The 21,812-nt window shown below is 35.8% G+C and overlaps 1 protein-coding gene and 1 long non-coding RNA gene across 2 annotated transcripts in view; both read right to left on the bottom strand.

The window, feature by feature from the left end:
• The window catches only part of LOC136268272 (uncharacterized), a 72,967-nt gene that overhangs the window by 14,378 nt on the left and 36,777 nt on the right, over positions 1-21,812 (bottom strand). The window lies entirely within an intron of this gene.
• The window catches only part of LOC136268271 (uncharacterized), a 49,325-nt gene continuing 45,380 nt past the window's right edge, over positions 17,868-21,812 (bottom strand). The window contains exon 17 of the mRNA XM_066063559.1: positions 17,868-19,892. Coding sequence (XP_065919631.1) covers positions 18,007-19,892 — 1,886 coding nt within the window. The 3' untranslated portion in view covers positions 17,868-18,006. The remainder of the gene's footprint in view (positions 19,893-21,812) is intronic.

The raw sequence follows: 21,812 nt of genomic DNA, 5'->3' as shown, positions 1-21,812 counted from the left end.
AACACAACACATCATGTGACATTATATGTAGCGTTTGTATTGATAGTTTAGCCCCACCACAGCATAACAGTATTGTTTCTTTTAAGAATGTTTGTAATAGAACTTATGCAATTGTGTCAGAGTTATATAAGAATTTCAAACTTCCCTATGTCATTCTTTGATCTGGTATTATGAAGCTTCTGCAGAGACATTTTTGTGTTATGTTGTATGCTCTTTGGATGGTATTGTAAATTAAAAAATTAATGTTTAACCTATTTAAATTATTAACAATTTTATTTATTTAGCATGGGATCTCCTCCGGATTGATGTCTACAGCTTCGGCGCTCTGTGCCAGTAGTTCAGAGAGACATATCCTATGTCACCCTTGCATCTCTCAGGGTCAGCAGTCGAGAGTTTGTTCAGCCAATACAAGCACAAAGCTGGGGCAAGTTAGACTCTGCTATTTTTTTCCACTGAGAGCATGCAGCACACTAGTCAAACAATGTGTTAAGGACCATCACAATGAAAAGGGATACAGATACAACACTTTAAGTACAGTTCAATAAAAATTGACATGTACAACCATGCTTACTGTCATTTTAACAAAATATGTATTGTTGTCCACTATTGTTGACAAATTTACTCTCTATTCTTGTATGTTGAGCTTATAGTATCGGTCTTAAGTTAGCATCTGCTTTCAAAAGCATGGGGAGGAAGAGTGTTGGATAAATACATTACTGAACATTGTGGCACACTGGATGATTTGATGCCAGGTGATCTTGTTCTTGCAGACAGGGGATTTGCTATCCAAGATAGTGTTGGGTTTCGTTGTGCTGAGGTAAAAACACCACCGTTTACAAGAGGGAAGAAATATCTTAGCAGATGTGAAATAGACTGGTCTCGTTAAATATCACATGTGTGCATTCATGTAGAACAAGTAATAGGGTTGTCAAAGCAGAGATACAAAATATCAACTTCCAATATCTTTACTCAAGAGTTCAGACTCCTGCACCATTGATGATGTCATCACCACATGTGCTGCCTTGACAAATTTAAGTGACTCGGTAGTACCATTCGATTAGGTACATTCAACCTTTTGACTAGTTATTATTATGTATAGTACAATTCATGCACATGATTTATTTCAGATTTTGATTAAACTCATAAAGGTATACTTATCATGTAACGTTTTATTAAAGTTTAAACATACACTAATCAGTCTGTATTATTTCTTTTTGGTGCAACGAAATTTCCTTTTGGTTCTACTTACTAATATCACAACAAAGATTGATTCTAGTTGGGTGTTTTTCAGGTTTAGGTGAGAACACTGCATGGTTGATAAGCCCTAATGAAGTTTTGTATCATCAGACATGCAAGGGATCACTCAAAGACGCTATGCTCACATCAAGATGTGCACTCTATCGAATTAACTATTATAGATATTGATAAAGTTATAATATTTTTGTTATTTCTTTAAGTATACATATACAACTATAGACAAAGAGATAAATACTGTGGTATACAGTGATAATGATAGATACAATGACAATATAGATGTTTGATTACAAGATAGGATAATGGCATGAAATGATGATACAGTGATAATGATATATATAATGACAATGATAGATGATAAATGATAGATAACTAACAGATAAATAACAACAGCATATTATAGAGTTTAGTTTTCAGATGAACTACTCTGGTTGTCGATGGGAATGTACCTTCTGGCTGCCGATATAAGTCCATCCATGCCATTCAATCTGATGGCTTCGAAATCTCTATCTCTGCACAGAGGGCAGCTTGCTCCTTGAGTAGATGTCAATTGCTGGACACATGGTTGGCATCCTATAATCGAATGGCAACAAGTCGACATGAAAACAGGTGGCTGTATGGGTACAGCCTGACAAATACAGCATCGTAGTAAACCCCTCAACTCATCCCTTACAGGACTGGGGACAGTATTCTCAATAAGCTGCTTTATATCTCTTTTCATTTCTGACATTTTTGTTTTGAACTCATTTTGAAAGAGCTTCATCCTTTTAGCTGGAGCTCGAGGGGCTACGTCCCTTTCATCACCATCGCTGTCGCTATCCGTGTTTGCCAGGCTCTGAAAATCTTCCTCCTTTACAGCATACACCTTACGCTTTGGAGCTCTCCAAAAAGGCAATCCTGTAATGGCATAAATTTCATTATAGCTAACGATGAAAGGATGGAACAATAAATAATACCTTGGGTCCCAGGTCAATTGTCAACTTTTAACCCATCCACACATTGCTATATGTAACTACATCACATGAGTTGTCATCATTTCTTTTGTACAGGGAGAGGGATTCCAAACATTTTGATGATGGAAAATAACCAAACAAAGTCCATAGATCACCACCTTGTCCCAGAGGCTGATGAAGCTGGCAGACTGTATGAAGAAAACGGAGGCCGATTGACAGTATTCAGTAACTTCGGACAAGATCCCCTGGAACAAAGGGAGAATTTGAAGAGTATTAGGATGGAGAGATTTAAGGAACAGTGGCCAAGCTTTGAAACTATATTTCATAGTTTAGTGAATGGCAATAAAGCCAATTTCCGTGATGGACTTTTGTGTTTTATTGATTTAACAATGCAGCTAAAAACACAAATATCATGAAACTTGTTAATGTTTTTACTTTATTTGATTTATTTTATCTATTGAACATGTGCTATCACTGTGATATATTATTAAGTTACAATATAGATAGCACAAAGGATCACAGACATCAGTAACTATTTGATTTCGTACATATTCATTATTTCAATGATGATGTAAAATAAAAAATTGTAGTAATACAAAATAATGTATATATGCATACCATGCAATAGAAAGTTACAATAATAATTTATAGTCATAATCTGCAACACAGCCTGGATGCTTGATAGGTCCATCCAACACTATAAAACAAACACAGCTTAATGTAAGCAGCGCAAAATGATTAGGTAAAGCATGGCTTGTACTAGTCACGTATGTAAACTCCGTAAGTGTGTGTGTGTGTGTGTGTGGGTGGAGAGTGCGTGTATGTGCAGGAGGGGAGAGAGGGTTGGCGTGTGCATGCGTGTGTGTATGTAATCTGTAGTGCTTGCTTTCTTGTTCAACTAAAGTGTATTGTCAGTTGTATGATCAGACGACAATACAAAAGTAGATTATCATTGGAAGATGACTGGCTTCAATGACTCAATGACATCTCTGTCCTGTCACTATACTAGATAGCAAAAATATACAAGTGTATCAACACATTTTGCTAATTAACACACCAATAACCAATGGAAAGAAGGTTACAGGTACACCCATGTAAAGTCAGGATAACACTGATTATACTGTGGGGTCATGTGGTACGGTACACAAACTATCTTCCTACCACATAGTAAGTGGACTGGAGTGGTTGGGTCAGGATTACTTAAAACAGTGCAATGTACAATGCATGCCGTAAAACCAAGAGTTTATAATATATATATATATATATTATGTACTCTTGGTAAAACTATTCTTACCATTAATTATCAGTTGCAAAAGGATAATTAACAATACGTTATACAGTAAACAAACATGACACTAATTAAAGACATGCATTGACCATCAGAAAATGATGAGTGGAAATATCTGCTGCCTTGTACTGTAAGTGCTGCAGCTAAGTATTAGATGGTAGTCTACCAACCCAATTGTGGTGATGGGTACCTGGTATATGCTATTCTCTGTGTATAATCTGCAGGGCTTGTGTTAGCTGCAACAACAATAGCATAGATTTTATCCACCTTTTATGTATATCAATCATTTTTGGTTATTGTAAATAGTATGCAATGCAGCACAATAACAATGAAACTGCTTCATCATGCCTGCAAGCGAAGAGGTATTTACTTGCCTTGTTGTGGTTGCATACATCTACACTTGCATATCTAGGGTGATTAGTGTCTTAGTGTACCCCGGAGAAGCCACAGACAAAGGCCATGATGGCCACAGAATGGGGTGTCATAACAAATTTGATTATCGTAAAGTAAAGAAGGCAACAACCCAGGGGCGGATCTAGGATTTTTGAAAGGGGATTTCCAGAGGTGCAGACACATCTGGCCATGGAGTGCAGTGACCAGTCACGGTCCAAAATGTTGACAAGGTTGTTAATTTACAATTCTTGAAATTTCAAAATGTGTGTACTGAGTTGAAAATTAACCTCACAAAACTGATTATCAGATAGATTTTGTAATCATCCCAAAATAATCTGTGTGGTGACTGTTTTATTAGAGGATTTTGATTTCATTGACTGTTCTATTAGAGTATCTTGATCTTTGAAAGGTTTGCCGGTTAGCTATGCTTGCTAACCAAGTTAGTTGTTTGCTATGCTTGCTTGGTTAGCTAGGTTTGCTGGTTATACTGATGAAATGGATTCCGCATGCTGCTGCTAACAAGTAAAGTATATTGTCATGAATTAACATCTACAGGCGGATAACAATAATTCACTACTGGTAAACAAACAAACAAATGTACAGTATCTTACTGTGCAATTCACCAGAATGTTGTCCTAGCTACTTCTAAGCTCAGTTGGTACCGATGACTAGGAAAAGTATCATAACCAGTATACAGTACAAGCTGCACTCTTCATCGTCTCCTGGCAACACACATAGCAAAATAGATAATAATCTGTACATGAAATGATCATTCTATAAACAACATTTGATAGGAGGGGTACTTCTTCTCAGATGATTCAGATTTTTAGCAGACAAGTTTATTAAATTTAAACATCAATAAAGGCCTTGACAGGGGCCCGTGATATTTTTTATTCCTTTTGTTTTGTACTTTATGATGGTGTGATGAGAAAAAAGAGCGCTAAAAACAGCATTTACATTTTCCTGTTGAAAATAATATCTCGAAAATACTGAAATTTGTTGATCCACGGAAATACTTGCTCCAAACATTTGTGATTATGTGGTAGCTCCGCTGCCATCAGTAACCAGCGCATCATTTATGGTATGACAGAAGTGAATGAATTACAGCAAGTAGTACTAGTACTGAAAACTATAGTATAATTTTCTATCTTGATTATTCTATAGAGAGGAACGCAAGCCTTGTGGTGGTATATATATATATATATAGTGGCAGCTCCAGTGCATTCAAATATAGGACATGTTAGGTGCATAAAATCCTATGGATAAGACTATCGACTGTACTTGTCCATTTGAATACTATGTGCATGTTGCTACTAGAAACTTTGATGCTGCCAAATTTTTAGTTCATAATGTGTCGGAAAGATATAAACTTTAAAAGGCTGGAAAATCATGTCTCTGTCTATGCATATATACAGCAAGGCCTTAGTACGTATGTTAATATAGCAGCTGCAGAGTAATGCACTGCACACACCACTGGTTCATGCAAACCATGCAGGTTACAGTGCAGGTAACTTTATCGACTAATATGGAATATGTGATTACTAAATTAGGCCACTCCAAATGTGGAGTGCAGGCAGTCTGGTAATTACCATTATCCATTATCACTGTTCAAGCTGTGTTGGCTGTGTACTACAGCTATATTACTTGTTCATGGAGTATATATTATTTGGTTTGTCTTGAATGCTCTATTAGAGTGAAATTTATTTCTAGTATATCAATCTAATATTCATGCTTGATGTATAGGTCTAGCTACATGCCTCTGACACAGATTCAATCTTCCAATAAGCATGTCTTGGTACTATACGCAGTCTGTACAGTGTGGCAACCTTGATCACTGACCCTCCGCTCATTACACATTTAGCAAGCTATTTGAAGGCAAATAATGAACAAATGTGCATAAGGAGAAACAATATGTGAGGCAACAAAAGCACTTTTGCGTGTTTAAAATCAAAAAGTAATTACATTGTCACCTTAAACATTTATTTTTTGATTGTAGCTAGTGGGCATGTTGTGGCCTCAATTGGGTACATGCTGTAGTACACATCAACATGGTGGAGCAGCTCAAAGAGTGGAGTCACAAATTAAAAATCCATGTTCTATTAGGAGAGTTGACTTCTATTACAGTGTCATTCACTTTACAAGAGCATAATCAGCAGAGCACACACACATTTAAGCACTATTATAGGTAGGAATACAGATTTCAATGCTGGGGTTGGTTCGTTAAAAGAACAATTGTTAGCTACCACCACAAGACGTTAATGCATACAGCATCTCCAACGTCAGCCCCCAATGCACTCAGACTGTACAATGCGTACATAATAACTTTAGCTGAGAGTGGGGCTGCATGAAAACTGAAAGAGTGCAAGTGGGCATTCTACAAATGTACGTGCTACTACTATGTGTGCAAATCTTTCTGTTATTGGTTGGTGATTTTGGGCTGGATGTGTTTCCTGGTAGTATTGACCACACAATTCCATAGGATGTGAGTCGCAACTCTATGAATATTTATTATGAAAAAGAAATCACTTTGAAGTGGTCACTGCTATACGGAGAAGAAGGTATGCTTGTTGCTTGCAGTGCTTATGTATATTGTACGCAGTCTATAATACATCCATCAAGTATACTCTATACTTTAGCTATGCTGGTCTCTTGTCAAAGTGGGGAACTCGGTCAGTGGTTAGTATATGGCTAAACTGTGAGTACATAAGCAACACAAATACTAGTCTGTCGGTCTGGGGTACTCAGGCAGTGGTAGAGGTGTGGCCAAACTGTGAGTACTTAAACCACACTAATACTAGAGTGTAGCCGTACCTGATTATTTACAAATGGCCAAACACTTTTTTATACCACATAGCTACACTTGTATTGTAAATTGGAATCAGGGAAAGTTCAATTCAAGGTGCCAGTGTGTAAGTTTCACTGTATAATGTGATTACAGTTATTTGCAACAGGTCAACAGTTGCCTTAAATGGTATTGATCAGGTCATAAATTGTAACAACTTACTTCACCTGATAATCTACAATTTAATTATTGTAGCAAGGCATCATTGCAGTAAAGTAATAGTGGAGTATTTCATGCCATGTATGATTTATGGATTAGATCCTATGCATGCAAGGTGACTCCCCACCTTGTGCATAAAGTTGTTATGCTGAGTAGCATATATGTGACCCCTTATCTGAGAAAATGGTCCATGTAGCCTTATCAATAGCACGAATTTGGAAACCCATAATTGAAATGGTGCCACCGTGAAATGTGGCCATGGTGTAGTCCTAACACACCACTGCGTTGTGGGGAGAATACATTGAAAGCAGGAAATGTTATGGTTAGTCAAAGTTGGGAATTCAGAGAGGCTATATGGCCCATTTTCACAGAGCCGGTCACATATAGCTAGCTACAAGGGAAGCCTCACAAAGAATTACAAGATGTCTTCAATTTGTTTCTTGGGTGGAGGAATATCATTATGTTTTAGAGAATCCTGTGTAATGATTAATGGCTTCAGTTAATATAGATCAATTAACACTGGGTGACCTCTAAAGCTTAGAAAACCAGTCATGGTAAATGGTGAAGCTTACAGTTAAACTTTGGATAATTGGATTTGGTGAAATCCAATTTTCAAAAACTGCAAAGGCAACTACAAAGCAACTACAAAGCATAAAACTTTAGCACTTGGCGCGCGCAGCGCGCCAAGTGCTAAAGTTTTATGCTTTGTATATATAATAGGATGATGGAAAGGTACCTCTATCTTGATGCATTTATCAAACATTTCAGAGAAATGCATCGTGTACTAGCTCCAGGTGGGAAAGCTATGGTGGTCAGTATTGCAAAATCAACATTTGAAAGCATATTTTTCAATGCTGGAGCAAACCAAACTTTAATTGAAGAAACAATTCAATCCATATTAGCTAAACTTCCTAAACAACCTACAAATGAGCAGATCAATGAAGCACTTGTAGATCTTAATGATGACGTGGTAATGACAACATTTGCTCTTGATGAAAGTGGTTGCCTATACAGAGTAACTGATACCAGCCAGCTACCTAATGGACATCCTGTATGGATTAAAACACATATATTTGCATTTCCTGATCATTATTATACTGATCAGTTTCTTCAAGATCAAATCAAATCTGCTGGACTGCATATAGACCAAATTGAATGCCACTGTACAGAGGAGAGACGAATTGCATATAACAAAGCAAGCCAGAGTGTTAAATTTGAAAAGACTATTACAGATAATCCACCACACTTGTTGTACCACTTGTCAAAACCTAAATTCTGACTGCTGTTTCTAGAACATATCAAAAGTGCTAACTAGCAATGTAGTGTAGTAACTAAAGTTTACAATTAAGCTGTAGTTTATTGTATAGTAGAATTTGAATGCTATTTCATGGTAACTGGATTGCAAACATTCTGTCTGTATAATCATGTAGAAGCACATGGCTGTTATTAATTTTATACCTTCAGGTCTTATGTAATTATCGTATGTGGCCATGATAACAGCCAAATGTAAAATAAGCTGAGTAATGGGTAAAGGCCATTCTCAATTAGCAAACAAGGTATGCAATTAAGTGTATGGCTTCTGTGGGATACTTTATTTTAACTGTGAAACCATGTTTTCCAACAGATACAATCACAGTATTTTCACCTTTTCTTTGTACACACTTTACTTATGCAAAAAAAGTAAACCTAGTTTTCACATGTGATAGTGTTGACAGTGGTGTTTTCCTTAATCTAATCATAAAGTCTCACAGATTAAAATTGATGTTTGTACTATTGTTTAATTGTCTTCCTTGCTTTCTACATTGCACCCACAAATGCAGGGGCGTAGGCAGGATTTCCAAAAGGGGGGTTCTGCCCTAAGTATAGAATCTCCACAGCGGGGGTCTGGGGCCGTGTACACGTGTACACGAGTAAACATGTGTATTCTTATAAATTCATTCGCAATAGCGAGTAGAGGTACTTGAATTCCTCTGCCTGAAGACCTGTAGCTACCCATTTCAGTGGATTTGTGTAAGTTAATTCAGTTCTAGTTAACCAGTATCACGATTTAAAAAACTTAACTCTGAAAAGGGGGTTCGTCCGAACCCTTTGAACCCCCCCCCCCTGACTACACCCCTGAAATGATGTGATATGTGAAAAATTATTTATTCTACTGCATATTAATGTCACACTAGATGGTATCAACTACCAACAAGGACTGTCTTGCAGAGCACTCCTTAAAGTTTATGAAGTTTCATTACCAACTCTGTGCTTTATTCCCTAGTAACATGCATACAGAAAGAACACTAAATAACATTGGAGCTATTGTTTCATGCCATAGGCTCTAATGTATTTTGACAACTTTGATTAGCTGTTAATCCCTATACTTTAGTGTAACAATTATGATACAGATTTTCGGAAGCTTCTGGACTACTACAATACAGTACTTTTTAATATCTAAAAGGCAAGAAACCATTTAAATGCTCACAAATAGAGCTCTCATCATGATCTGATCTGTTTAACACAACTACCCCACAAATGATGTCATAATTAACAGGCCATCAATATATCCTGCTTATTGAGTGCATTAGTGGTCCTAGCAACTAGGCCCAGAAGCTTCTGAAAATCCGTATCATAATTGTTACAATAAAGTATACTTGATTAACAGCTAATCAAAGTGATGTCAAAATGCATTGGAGCCTATGGAAACAGGCTTTCATGGTTAACTTTAAGTACTGCAGTAAAGCCATACAGGAAGCCATAAAGTACACTGCATACTGTGGCCTTATTGAAAATGGGTGCATATGTGTGACATTTTAATTGTGTTTACTGTGTAGCAGTTATACCTCACCCTGTAATAGCCCATTGTCAATAAGCAACCAAGTTGTACAAACAAATTTATGGCTTCTGTGATTACCCACGGAAGTTATGTTTTCCAAAAGCTCCAATGTATATTATTTGTATGCATGTTACTCAGGCTTAATGCACAGTGTTGGTAATGAAACTTTATAAACTTTAAGGAGTGCTCTGTAAGACAGTCCTTGTTCGGTGGTTGTAGATACCATGAAGTGTAACATTAATATGCAGCAGTATAAGCAATTGCTCACATAATTATCACATAATTATCACATCATTTATGGGTGTAATGTCGAAAATAGGAAAGATAAAGGCTAAACCAGTAAGGAATGTTACCAGAAACAATAGTACAAAGAAACAAGTATTGTAAGTAAATCTAGTTTTCACATTGATTGTGTTGATAGTGGTGTTTCCCTTAATCTAACCATCAAGTTTTTTTATGGATTGAAATTGATGTATTCTTTGTACTATTGTTTCTGGCAACATTCCTTACTGGTTTAGCCTTTATCTTCCCTACTTTCTACATCACACCCACAAATGATGTGATAATTATGTGAGCAATTATTTATTCTGCTGCATATTAATGTTAGCTACACTAGATGGTATCAACTACCTGGACTGTCTTGCAGACGGAGAGCACTCCTTCCGCAAGTTTATGAAGTTTCATTACCAACACTGTGCATTAAGCCTGAGTACAGGGGATTTATTACTTCTTGCAATGCAAAATTCAAAAAGCGTAAAGCATCATATGGCTTCTTTAATTGACCAAAGAATGTTGTTCTGTAGTCCAGATTAGGAATGATAGCAGTAAACAACCACCACAATGGAAGTGAACTATACATGTTTGTGGCTAGTTAACATGTAAGAAGCCATACCATGCTCTACGCGTTTCACTCTCTAATGTTGCAAGAAGTAATAAATCCCCTGTACCATGCATACAAATAATATACATTGGAGTTATTGGAAAACATAATATTTCGTGGTTAATCACAGAAATCATAAATTTGGTTGTATAAGTTGGTTGCTTATTGACAATGGGCTATTACAGGGTGAGGTATAACTGCTACACAGTAAACACAATTAAAATGTCACACATGTGCACCCATTTTCAATAAGACCACAATATGCGGTGTACTTTATGGCTTCCTGTATGGCTTTACTGGGGTACTTAAAGTTAACCACAAAAGCCTGTTTCCATCGGCTCCAATGCATTTTGACATCACTTTGATTAGCTGTTAATCAAGTATACTTATTAATGATAGGAATTTGATACTGATTTAGGTAATTACCAAAACTTTGCATTATGCACTAGTAACTTGTATACAAATAGAATATAGTTTGGCGGTTAAAATAAAGTACCCCATGGAAGCCATAAACTTAATTGTATACCATGGTTACTGATAGAGAATATATTATGGACTATTTAAGTAGTTGCTATTTTTGTGTTATGTGTATACCAATTATTATTTGTATGTATGTGTAGGGCTCCAGTGGATTCCCTGTATGGTAAATCTTATACACAACACTGGAATCTGATTAATGGTGGCCCTGCACAAGCCCCAGTTAGCTCCAGTTTAGCTAGCTACATCCCTGATTACAAGTAAAATTGTATGGATTTAGCAATTATTATTAGTTTTTTGAAAAAAGAGTATGTGCCAAGCTTCCCCAAATGATTGTTTAGAGTGTCACAATAGTATCGTAAAATGAAAATTACTGAAAAAGCCGTAGTCACAAAAAAATGATCAGTCAATACGTAGCTTAACTTAATGTTCAAAAGTTTTATCTTACAGGTGATAGGCATCATGGGATCAGTGTGTTGTGGACAATCACTGATGATAATATGAAAGTACAGAAGATTTATAGAAAGTAAAGAGAATGAACAGGTGTTGTAGCTATATACCTATGACATGAGAAGATGTGTACAATTAATAATCCATTGTCATTTTATGCATGGCTTTCCCACAAAACTGGTTATGGCTTCTCTGTATAACCAGCTGCTACAATCTGTATGCCACATTACATTGTACCTCTTGTAGTGAGGCAGGTAAAAAAGCACCCAATCAAATTCTGTGAGCAATCAATTTTACTGAAAGTACCTAAGAGATTTGCTGAAAATGTCACACTAACTAATCAAAGAAAGGAAATGTTAATGTGCTTAGTGCATTAATTTGATAAGACTTGATGATGATCATTGTCATATTGCATAATTAGAAAACTATAGAAATTAAAGTTATAATTCTATAAATTGCTTCCACATGCAGTAGGCCTGAGTCAAATATGCTCAAAATTTTACCCAAAATGCTTTCGGGAATTTCTCAAAATTTTCACCTATTATGCTCTTCAGTGTTCCCATTATGCTTGCAATATGCCCCTAAGTTAGCAACATTTCTTACGATTATCTTGGAACATTTTAATCAGTGAATGCTCTATTAGAGTATTTCACTACAAAGTGACTGTTCTATTAGAGAGTATCAGTCTAAGTAGCTATGTGCAATGCTCTATTGTAGTTTGCAGTTTCCACTGACTGCTCTATTGGAGAGTATCAATCTATTTTCATAGAATTTTATTAAGCTCCATAGTTTGAAATATCCATACCTAATATGCTAGCATTATGCTGGCATAGCCCTCCAGCCCATTATACTTTTTATTATGCTGGCATACTTGATGCAGGCCTATTCCACAGACAGTGGACAGTGATTTTTTTTTTGTTAAAATGGCTGTAAGTGGTAATCAAATTCATCGAGACAAATATGATTCTGTTGAAGTTGAGCTGTTTGCTGCATGCTAAATTTAAACAAGAACCAACAAATGCAGCCTTCCTATTCCCATCAGCTAAAGAGTATTTGAAATCACAAGCAAACAGTAAAAAAATTCTAGACATAGAATGTGGCACTGGGATTTGGGCTAAGTATGCAGCAGAGTATGATGCTGAAAGTGTTGATGGATTTGATATCAGTGTAAACATGGTTGAACTTGCTAAACAAACTACTGCTGGTCAGTGTGTGTGTGTGTGTGTGTGTGTGTGTGTGTGTGTGTGTGTGTGTGTGTGTGTGTGTGTGTGTATGTGTATGTGTGCAGGTGAAACAATTGATAAAGTAACACCGATAGAGTTTATTTGGAGCTACTTGTACATGTAATACCATGATAATCTGAGGATTGAGCTAGTATCCACTTGTGAAGTTCTAGTAACACAATGTTGAATTATAAGTTTAATGTGCAATGCATACACAATGAACACAGTAATTACAAGCTTCAATATGTAATGATCAGGTTATATTATAGGCCTTAGTAGCCTTTCTGTACCTATAAATAAGTAATTAATATAAACACAAGCTTTTAAATTACATATAAAGCTGTTATGAATGTGTGTTTTTATTAATATAAGTATATGGATTCATTTAATGAACATCAATCCGTTATGAATGTATCTCAGTAGTACCCATGTGGTAATCTTGTTGCAAAATCTGCACATGGAAAATGACATTTCATATATTATAATATGGGCTGGGATATGCTACATATAATTATTTCATCTGCTGTGTCTTCTTTATGTTTAATCAACACTAATTCAACATTATACTGTTTACATGCATCAAAACTATGCAATGCATAAGAGCACAAGCCTTCTAGTGATGCCGCCATCTATGCAAAACTCCAGCAATATGCATGAATCTGTTCAGGAATATATATTCTCTTGATTAGGCTGTACCATGTCTCATGGGTGAAGGTGTGGGTATAAAGTTCCACCTCCCTTTATGTGAGTCAGGAAAGTGAGTAAAGTTTTTTTTGCTCAAGTAACCAACAACAACAGCAATTAGGTGTCACCCAGCAGCCAATTACACACTTTGATGACTAAACATGGTGATATTGTAGTGATTCCTACCAAATATGGTTGTTGGATTATTGTTTCCACTAGTTTTGTGCCCTTCAGAAAATTACAAACTTGGAGTGTCACAATGTCAAAATGTAGGGATAATGTTCAGTCTTCCATGATGTATTCTAGTAAGCACATTAATTTATACACAATTGCATATGTTTACTGACTAGTGAAAAAATAATTTTAAAAATTAAAACATGGTAATAGAAATCGCTGAAAAAGTAAAGAAACAAGAGTCAAACAAGCCAGCATGTTAAACAAACAGAGATCTCTATTTGGACGCAACGGATATGGTAGAAACCAATGAAAAAACAGTAGTTTCAAGGGCAGATACGTACTGAGAATGCTTCTGTATAAATGTTTATTTGAATCCAAATAGATATATCTGTGTGTTTAACATGCTGGCTTGTTTGACTCTTGTTTCTTTACTTTATTCGGCAATCTCTATTCCCATGTTTTAATTTTTTATAAATCCATTTATGGACAGCTAACATGATAATAAGAGGTGCTATAGAGGTGCTATAGTAGTGCTTGATAATACACGATACTAAACATGTATATCAAAGTCAGTCATCATGTACAGTAGCTGTTAAGTAGTCAGTTAATATTATCACAGTTAGCAAACACCAGTGTATTGTTTCGATTCCTTACTATTGAATGTACTTTGTACTATACAGCTTTGACATATCCAACTATAGGCAGTGTATAGCATGCTGTGGTCAACAATAGTATGGCTTCTGATTTATCATTATAGGCATGCATGGCACTTGTGCAGCTGTGTGATCACAGTAAGTCAAGTACACAGTGGTACACAACAACATTGTTGCTCTGATATGAACTTAATGTAAGGTAGTTAAGAACTATAATGGTGTAACTATAAAGTGATGATGTAACTGAAGAAACAATAAACAATTATTAATAGTAGTATGAATAACTGGATTGTTTGCTCTGTATTGCTGCTGAATTTTATTCTGTGCTGGTATTGAATGAATTGTGCTGAGAGTCAAATTTACACTAATATAAATATAGGTAATGACATAGGGTTTCCAAATGAAAATGTTAACATAAATAGATTGGATACTTATTAATACATAACACGTTGGTTTTCCTTGCAGAAACTAAGTCAGAAGATCAATGGTAAAGTAAACCTACAAGAAGCAAATTTGCTTGAGAATGAGTGTTATCATTGTACTATACATTTAAAAATAGGTCATGGACGTGAAGAAAGACATAGGAAGGAAAGTCATGTAGTGTTTATCCCAAAAATGTACTCACATTTTGCACTATATAGATCTGTGGAAAATAAACAGATGAACAAAATGGAACATTTCAGATATTAAAAAATACTTTTATTGATTCCTTTTGATTTAATATTTTCTAGTAGACCTATACTTCTTCCAAATTAACTTCTAAGGCTTCTTTTGTGGTTGGGGAAGCTTCCTAAGGTGATGATTAGGTGTGTGTTCTATTAGGATTTTGGCAAAAAAAAACAAACAGACAATCTCTATTATGAACCACTACTGTGGTTCATGATAAATGACATAAGCAAATCTAGGAGACATTGCTAGGAGGGGCCAAGGGAGGCAAGAACATTTAAGTGTTTATTCCACTAAGAGGAGAAGAATGGAACTCTGGTGCAAAAGTTATATTCATTTGCATAACTTTGGTTGGTATACTATAGAAATATGCATTCTAAGATTCTAGTTGGATATCTTCTGATTACATTTTATTAGACCTCCTAGGTTTGAATTTGAGATGGCTACTTAACAAAGTGTATGCTTTGCAAGGCATGTAAAAATTAGTTCACTTATCTGAGAAGAACCTGTTTGATGATAAGGTGTATATACACAAAATCTATCAATTGATATCATTATGATGGTGACTAAACTTTAAACTTATTTACCTCAATTTCTTCACAGTGTAGAGTTTATATAGCTGTATAATGTACATTTGTAACTGCTATCTTCATTGGCTTTCTTGGTGTAAATGATTCCCAGCTTGTTTTGGTGTCAGATATAGTCCTATAAGTCCAAGGGGGACCAGACGGCTTTGTCCCTCTTGACCCCCTCAGATCCACCTATGATAAATGAAATTAGTAGGCTGTATATATAGGCTTCCACCACATAAATTATAAAACACTAATGTACTGTCAGTTTAATTAAATAGAATTTTCACAATAATTATGCTTATGTTATTACAAAGATTGGTACATAAAGGCGTGTGTGTAGTGGGTAGTGCAATTTACTATCTATAAGGGAAATGACCTAACCAGTTGTGTGTAAACATACTGCCACATACACTAACCTGAATATTTTGAGCTGAGAAAAGTGTTTCTTATCTATGATTAGTTATTTGATACATATAACAACCATAACTTACTCTGACTAAGAAGTAGAGTTGCAAAATGCATACACACAAATATAATCACAAACATATAACATGTGCTCACTTCTCACATCCCACTAAGTGTCTGATATAGAGATGGACGATGATGGATTCCACCACGCCAGTCGCTATACTAATGTATTTTCTATTAATTTATAATGTAATGTATGGCTACATGTTAAAGTGCACACTGCTGTCTAGATGAAAACTTAATTTTATAGAGCTTTTGAATAAACATGTTTACCTATCAATATAATTTTGTTTGTCAGTGAGATACTTATAAATTGATGAAACTTTAGCTACGTAAGTTTGGTAGTTTCAATATTCCATATGGCTAGACAATAGTTCAAACACTATACACCTTGATGACTACTTAATTTTCACTTTTAGGTTTCAGTAACATGCAGCTTCAATTTTTGAAGTGACCACAACAAGTTTGTACACATCCTGTTATAATAATACACCTGATTGGAGTGTTTCATAAAAATGGCATCTTTGTATAAATACATACATGCGTTTGTAATTTGTCTGTCATCAAATTAATATACGTATACACTGTATCAGTATATGTGTGGCTATAAAGTGGTCTTTGATGTCTTTGTTGCTCATCAGTAGTTGCTGTATAGAACACTACAGGTCTTATTATTACATGTATGACAATAACAATGTATTGATACATATATTCAATACAGGTTGTAATAGTAAGCCTATACAATATATGACATGGAAAAGGGAGAATGTTCACAAGTTGTTCAAAAACAAGAGCAAAAGGAAGAAAATGGAAGATCAGAGATGTGCATTTGTTGTGAAAAGATAAGGAATTTGCCAGACAACATTGTTACTGGAATTACTATTTGGATGACCCAATCATTGCAAGTAACAACAAACTTCAGCAAAAACAAAGTAAACAAATGATGTAATTGTTACCTACATCCTGTTTACAATGCTCGCACTATTAATCCCAAATACCACAGCCATCCATCCTACAAATGTCCTTGTTGTACTACTTCCTTCCTGTTTACAATGTGAGAACTATTAATCCTGAATACCATAGCCATCTGTCCTATTGAAAATTAATCCAACAACCATAGCAACTGTTGCTAGGTACCAGAAATTCAAAAATAACTATTGCAAAAGACCAACCATTGCCTTGCAACCATTGCTATGGCCTCAAAAGACGTTTACCCATATTGTTGCTATGCTTTGGGTATCTGTCACCATGATAACACTAGTTGTCAAGTCAGACATTTACTTGTAATATAAACACACCACAGTATTTTAGCCAATCAAATTAATATTTCAGATTTTTGTCAAGGGACCTTGACAAGCAAGTGTAATACTAATTTTATTGGCTAATAGCCTGACATAGTCCTATGTCAAGCTCGTATTGATTGTAACACATTCACTTGTTGGATTAGTACTAGTAATAGCATGGGTAGTAGTGAAATTTGGGATAAATATCACAAGTGTTGTATTGGAAATGGGGATAAATTTCACGAGGCGAAGCCAAGTGAAATTTACCATTTCCAATACAACAAAAGTGGTATTTATCCCAAATTTCACTGCTACCCATGCTATTCCCAGTTAATACCATACTCGCTGCATATACACATGCTGTGCATTAGTGTTGCTGTGTATGCAATTTGTCACTATGTACTAAACATGTGTAAACACTAATTGGTGCTACATTGTTAACATAAATTCTAGCCAATGAAATTGCAATTACAACTTTTTCACTGCTACCAGTGAAATACAGGATAAATTTCACTGCTACTATTGAGACTTTTATATGGGCAGTGAAACAGGTATGGTATTAATAGATTTATACACAGTAAAAAAAATATTTTTCTGCAGTAATAAAATAAGGTGCACAATTGCAGATTCAAGTGAATATGTAACAATTTTCATAGAACACACAACCATAACATGATCTACTATTTTCTAGAAGTTAAATATCACACCACTAATATAATACAGTTATGATATTATTCTAAATACAATAACTAGCACATGTAGCCAGTTACAGACAATCATGTTGACACAGGTAATTAGGGGCAACTTCTTGTAGTTTAATCAGTTGATTGGTATTAATCATTTCAAACTCTTCAGAATATTTATTGGATGTAAAATTGTTATAGGCTGCTTCTATGGTGGGTGATCCTGCAAGTAGGGAGGTGTTAATGTCCTGTAGTTGTTTAATTTGTAACTTAATATGAGGCAATGTCAGTAGAGTGGAGTGATGATAATCAGTTGTCATTGTGTGCAACTCCTCACATATCTTCATGACAACAGCCAGTATTTCCTCATCATTCAAATATGAAATGATGTTCTTCACCATAGCAACTGCTTTCTGTGCTACTGCACTGATAGGATACTCACTCATATATATTTCAACAGTTTGAATTAAGTTGAGGTAGTCCTTTTGCATAAGGCATCTTTGGACCTTCTGATTTAATGCTCTGGTCATTTTGTGAGTGTCTTTTAATACTTTTTCACAGTTGATTATCAGCGAGTCAGTTTGCTCACTAAAATTTAATGATGGCAAAGGGGTGGTTATGCTCAGTAAGCCTGTCAAAACAGTTTGCAAAAGCCGTAATAATATTTTAATACGATGTGGATCAAAGGTTGTTAACATGTTGATCTTTTTGAGGTAGAATGGTAACAAAAGATTTTCTATTTCATTTGCTTTATATTTCAAATAATCTGTAGCAGGTATTGATGCTAGGTCATGTGTTTCATATCCATACTGCCATTGAAATTGTTGTATTAATCCAACACCGATTGATTGGCAAGTGTCTACTCCACCATAAGGTGACAGTGTAATCACTTCATCACTGTTCATACTCTCAATAATGTATTGACTGATGACAGCATGAACCTCAATGCAAGGTTGCGTGTTGCCATGTGGAGGAACTATTATATCTGTGAACTGGACTAGACCATAGCCCCACAGTAGATCAGTGGTGTCTCTTGCTCCATCTTCAGTAATATTCCACAAATTGTGTAACACTGTTGCCTGTAGAGAAGTGCCAATTCCAGTCCACAATATCAAAGTCTTTATTTTGTCGGATGATGATTTGCTTAATAACTCCAAGGTCACTTCAATACAAGCTTTAACAGCATACCTGCGTCCCATTTCAATGTTATTCTTATCAAAAGCTGTTAGTCCTTTATTGTGCAATCTTTTTTTTGCTTGTTGAATAGCTTCAATACAGGTGGATTTGTATCGTTTAACATTATGAGACAATTGTCCTCTGATAAGGGACAGAAGCAGTGGCCACAGGTGGACATCTTGAGCTAGTTCATCAAGTGAGTGCATGTCTTCTTGCGACAGTTGACTAATGTTGATCACTCCACAGGTCAATAGAGAAATGGCTTCACTTTGCTCCATTGGACCTACTCTAACTACCTCTTGGGTAGGTATGTACTGTTCAATGTCATTCTTTCTGGTAGTGAGGACTATTTTACAGCTACTAAATGCCTTCACTACTGGCTCTGCATCTTCAACACGCCACACATCATCAATAATGACTAGCAGATTGCGACAAAAGTGATGTGTAAGTTGATTAATTTCTCTTTCACCATGATTAACATCTCCTTGTTTTAAATATTGACCAGTTAATAAGTGATACAATTGGCTCAGTTTCATACTGGGATCAATAGCTTGTGGACCAAGTTCTATAAACACCATGCCATCTGGAAATTGCTCTTTTACAAGCGGATTATGACACAAAGCAGTTACTATCGAAGTTTTGCCAAATCCTCCAGGTCCAATAACTGATAAACTTGTTTTGTAACTACTAGGCTCAACAGTGGATTGACATAACTTGGTCACCATTTCATTCAGTAGGTTTTGCCGGCACACATAGTTGAGTGGTAGAGGTGGAGGCTGTGGACACCTTACTCCTGTAATTGATCACAGATGACTATGATATGAATGAGTTGTGTTTACTACAAGCAATGTAACTAGATATACCTTTTAGTTCACATGATAAGTTCAAATATTGACCATAGCTTGATCAAAAGACTATTGAATATAAGGAAAATTAGAAATTGTACATTTGAGTAAGGATCATAGAAAACTAATTAAAAGCAAGGAGATCATCTACACCAGCAGCTATACTAGTGGACATTTAATTCCTACTTCAGTCAAGTACAGAGTAGCCATATAGCCATGGCTGAATTAGGGATTAAATGTCCACTAGTATAGCTGAAGGTGCAGATGACCTCCCTTGTTTCATTGGTTTTTTTTTCATTTTATTTCTATGATCCCTAATTAAATGTAAAATGTCAAATTTTCCTTATACTTGGTTGCTTACGTTTTTGTAACAATGACTGGTGAACCACTCATACCACATCAAAGGAAGAACAGCACCACTCAGACTTAATGCGCACCCGACTATCAATTACTGGAAAGCATTGTTGCCATTTCCTTTGTTTCCAACTTTGTTCCGCCCATTATATAGCATTACAAATGAAGAACAGAGCAAAAAGTGTCAATCCATTCACTACCAAAACTGTTACAATTAAATGTGCATCCTGATTATCAATTACTGCATGGGAAGCAAAAAACTATTCTGCTTTATTTTCAGGTATGCTCTACCTTTTATACAGCATTACAAACAAAGAACAGTACGAAAAGGGCCTCTGCAATTAATACACATTCACTATGGAAAGTACGGACGATTCTCATAACAGCCAGCTTACCACACGCTACCACTAATCAACACCCTTGAAGCAGTGGAGAAAGAAATAGGACACAAAGGAGGACAAAAGTAAGCCCATGATGCATGCACTGTAGCTTCAGTTCGTATGTCTTTTGCTGAAGCAACATTGAACATTGAAGAATTCAGGCCTGTAATGCTAACCATACATGTACAGTTGAGTTATGCTTGGCTGAAGGAATCAGTTAGTCAGTTGGTAGAAAGTTCAGTTAATTCCATAGAAATTTGTTGGAAAGGTTTGAGGTCGCTCTGAAGGCATTATTGGGCTTGGTTATGCTTAACCAATACCACCAAGTTGTTTTGAAGGAAAACTGAGGCTGTTTCTCAGGTGATATTGAAGGGCAAGAAAATCCAAACCTCCACTACCATACTGTATGATAAGAGTACATAGCATTTTAAGGTCAAAGTGAATGTCATATTAGAAAATGGCTGACTGCTTTATGAAACTACCACTCAATTCATATTGAGAAGCCATTACTGGACAAGTAACCTGTGCCGGATAAAGTCTTCTGTGTTGAAAGGCCTTAGGTCTCAGTACTGTGTAAAATACCTTACAAAATCCCACACACTGTACATGTCCCATTGCTATCAATTGGTTACAAAGCATCACCACTTTAGGTTTGTGTCCAGCCAGTGAATATCTCTTTTAAAATGCTTTATAATAATACCATCCTACACACAATTGGCTAACCACTCAGTTAGCTGGCTAGCTAGTCAGTTCATCAGTCAGTTAGTCAGCAGTGAGGCCAGCCTGCCAGCCAACCAGTCAGCCATAACACAAAATATAAAGAAATGTTTGTACTAAGAATAGAAGAAATTCTCAAGCTTTACCACAGATAATATATATGATGCACATGGATTGGAAACAACTCTGTAAATTATACAAAACGATGAAACATTCCTTGCAATAAAATTTACAGGGCATTGAAACTTAATGGATGGTGAAATTAACCATTTCATGATTTTTATGCGTATATGTTATTCTTGCTGTTACTAGTACTGGGGAAAGTAACAGAATTAAAAGTCACTGCCTGAATTTCTGTGTATGCGCATTGGTAATTTCCATTCCACAGCAGCATAGTTGCCTGAACATTTCACTGTG

The sequence above is a fragment of the Dysidea avara genome, chromosome 10 (assembly GCF_963678975.1).
Source record: "Dysidea avara chromosome 10, odDysAvar1.4, whole genome shotgun sequence".
NCBI lineage: Eukaryota > Metazoa > Porifera > Demospongiae > Dictyoceratida > Dysideidae > Dysidea > Dysidea avara.
The sequence above is the reverse complement of the archived record's forward strand: the minus strand, read 5'-3'. Positions and strand labels throughout refer to the sequence as shown.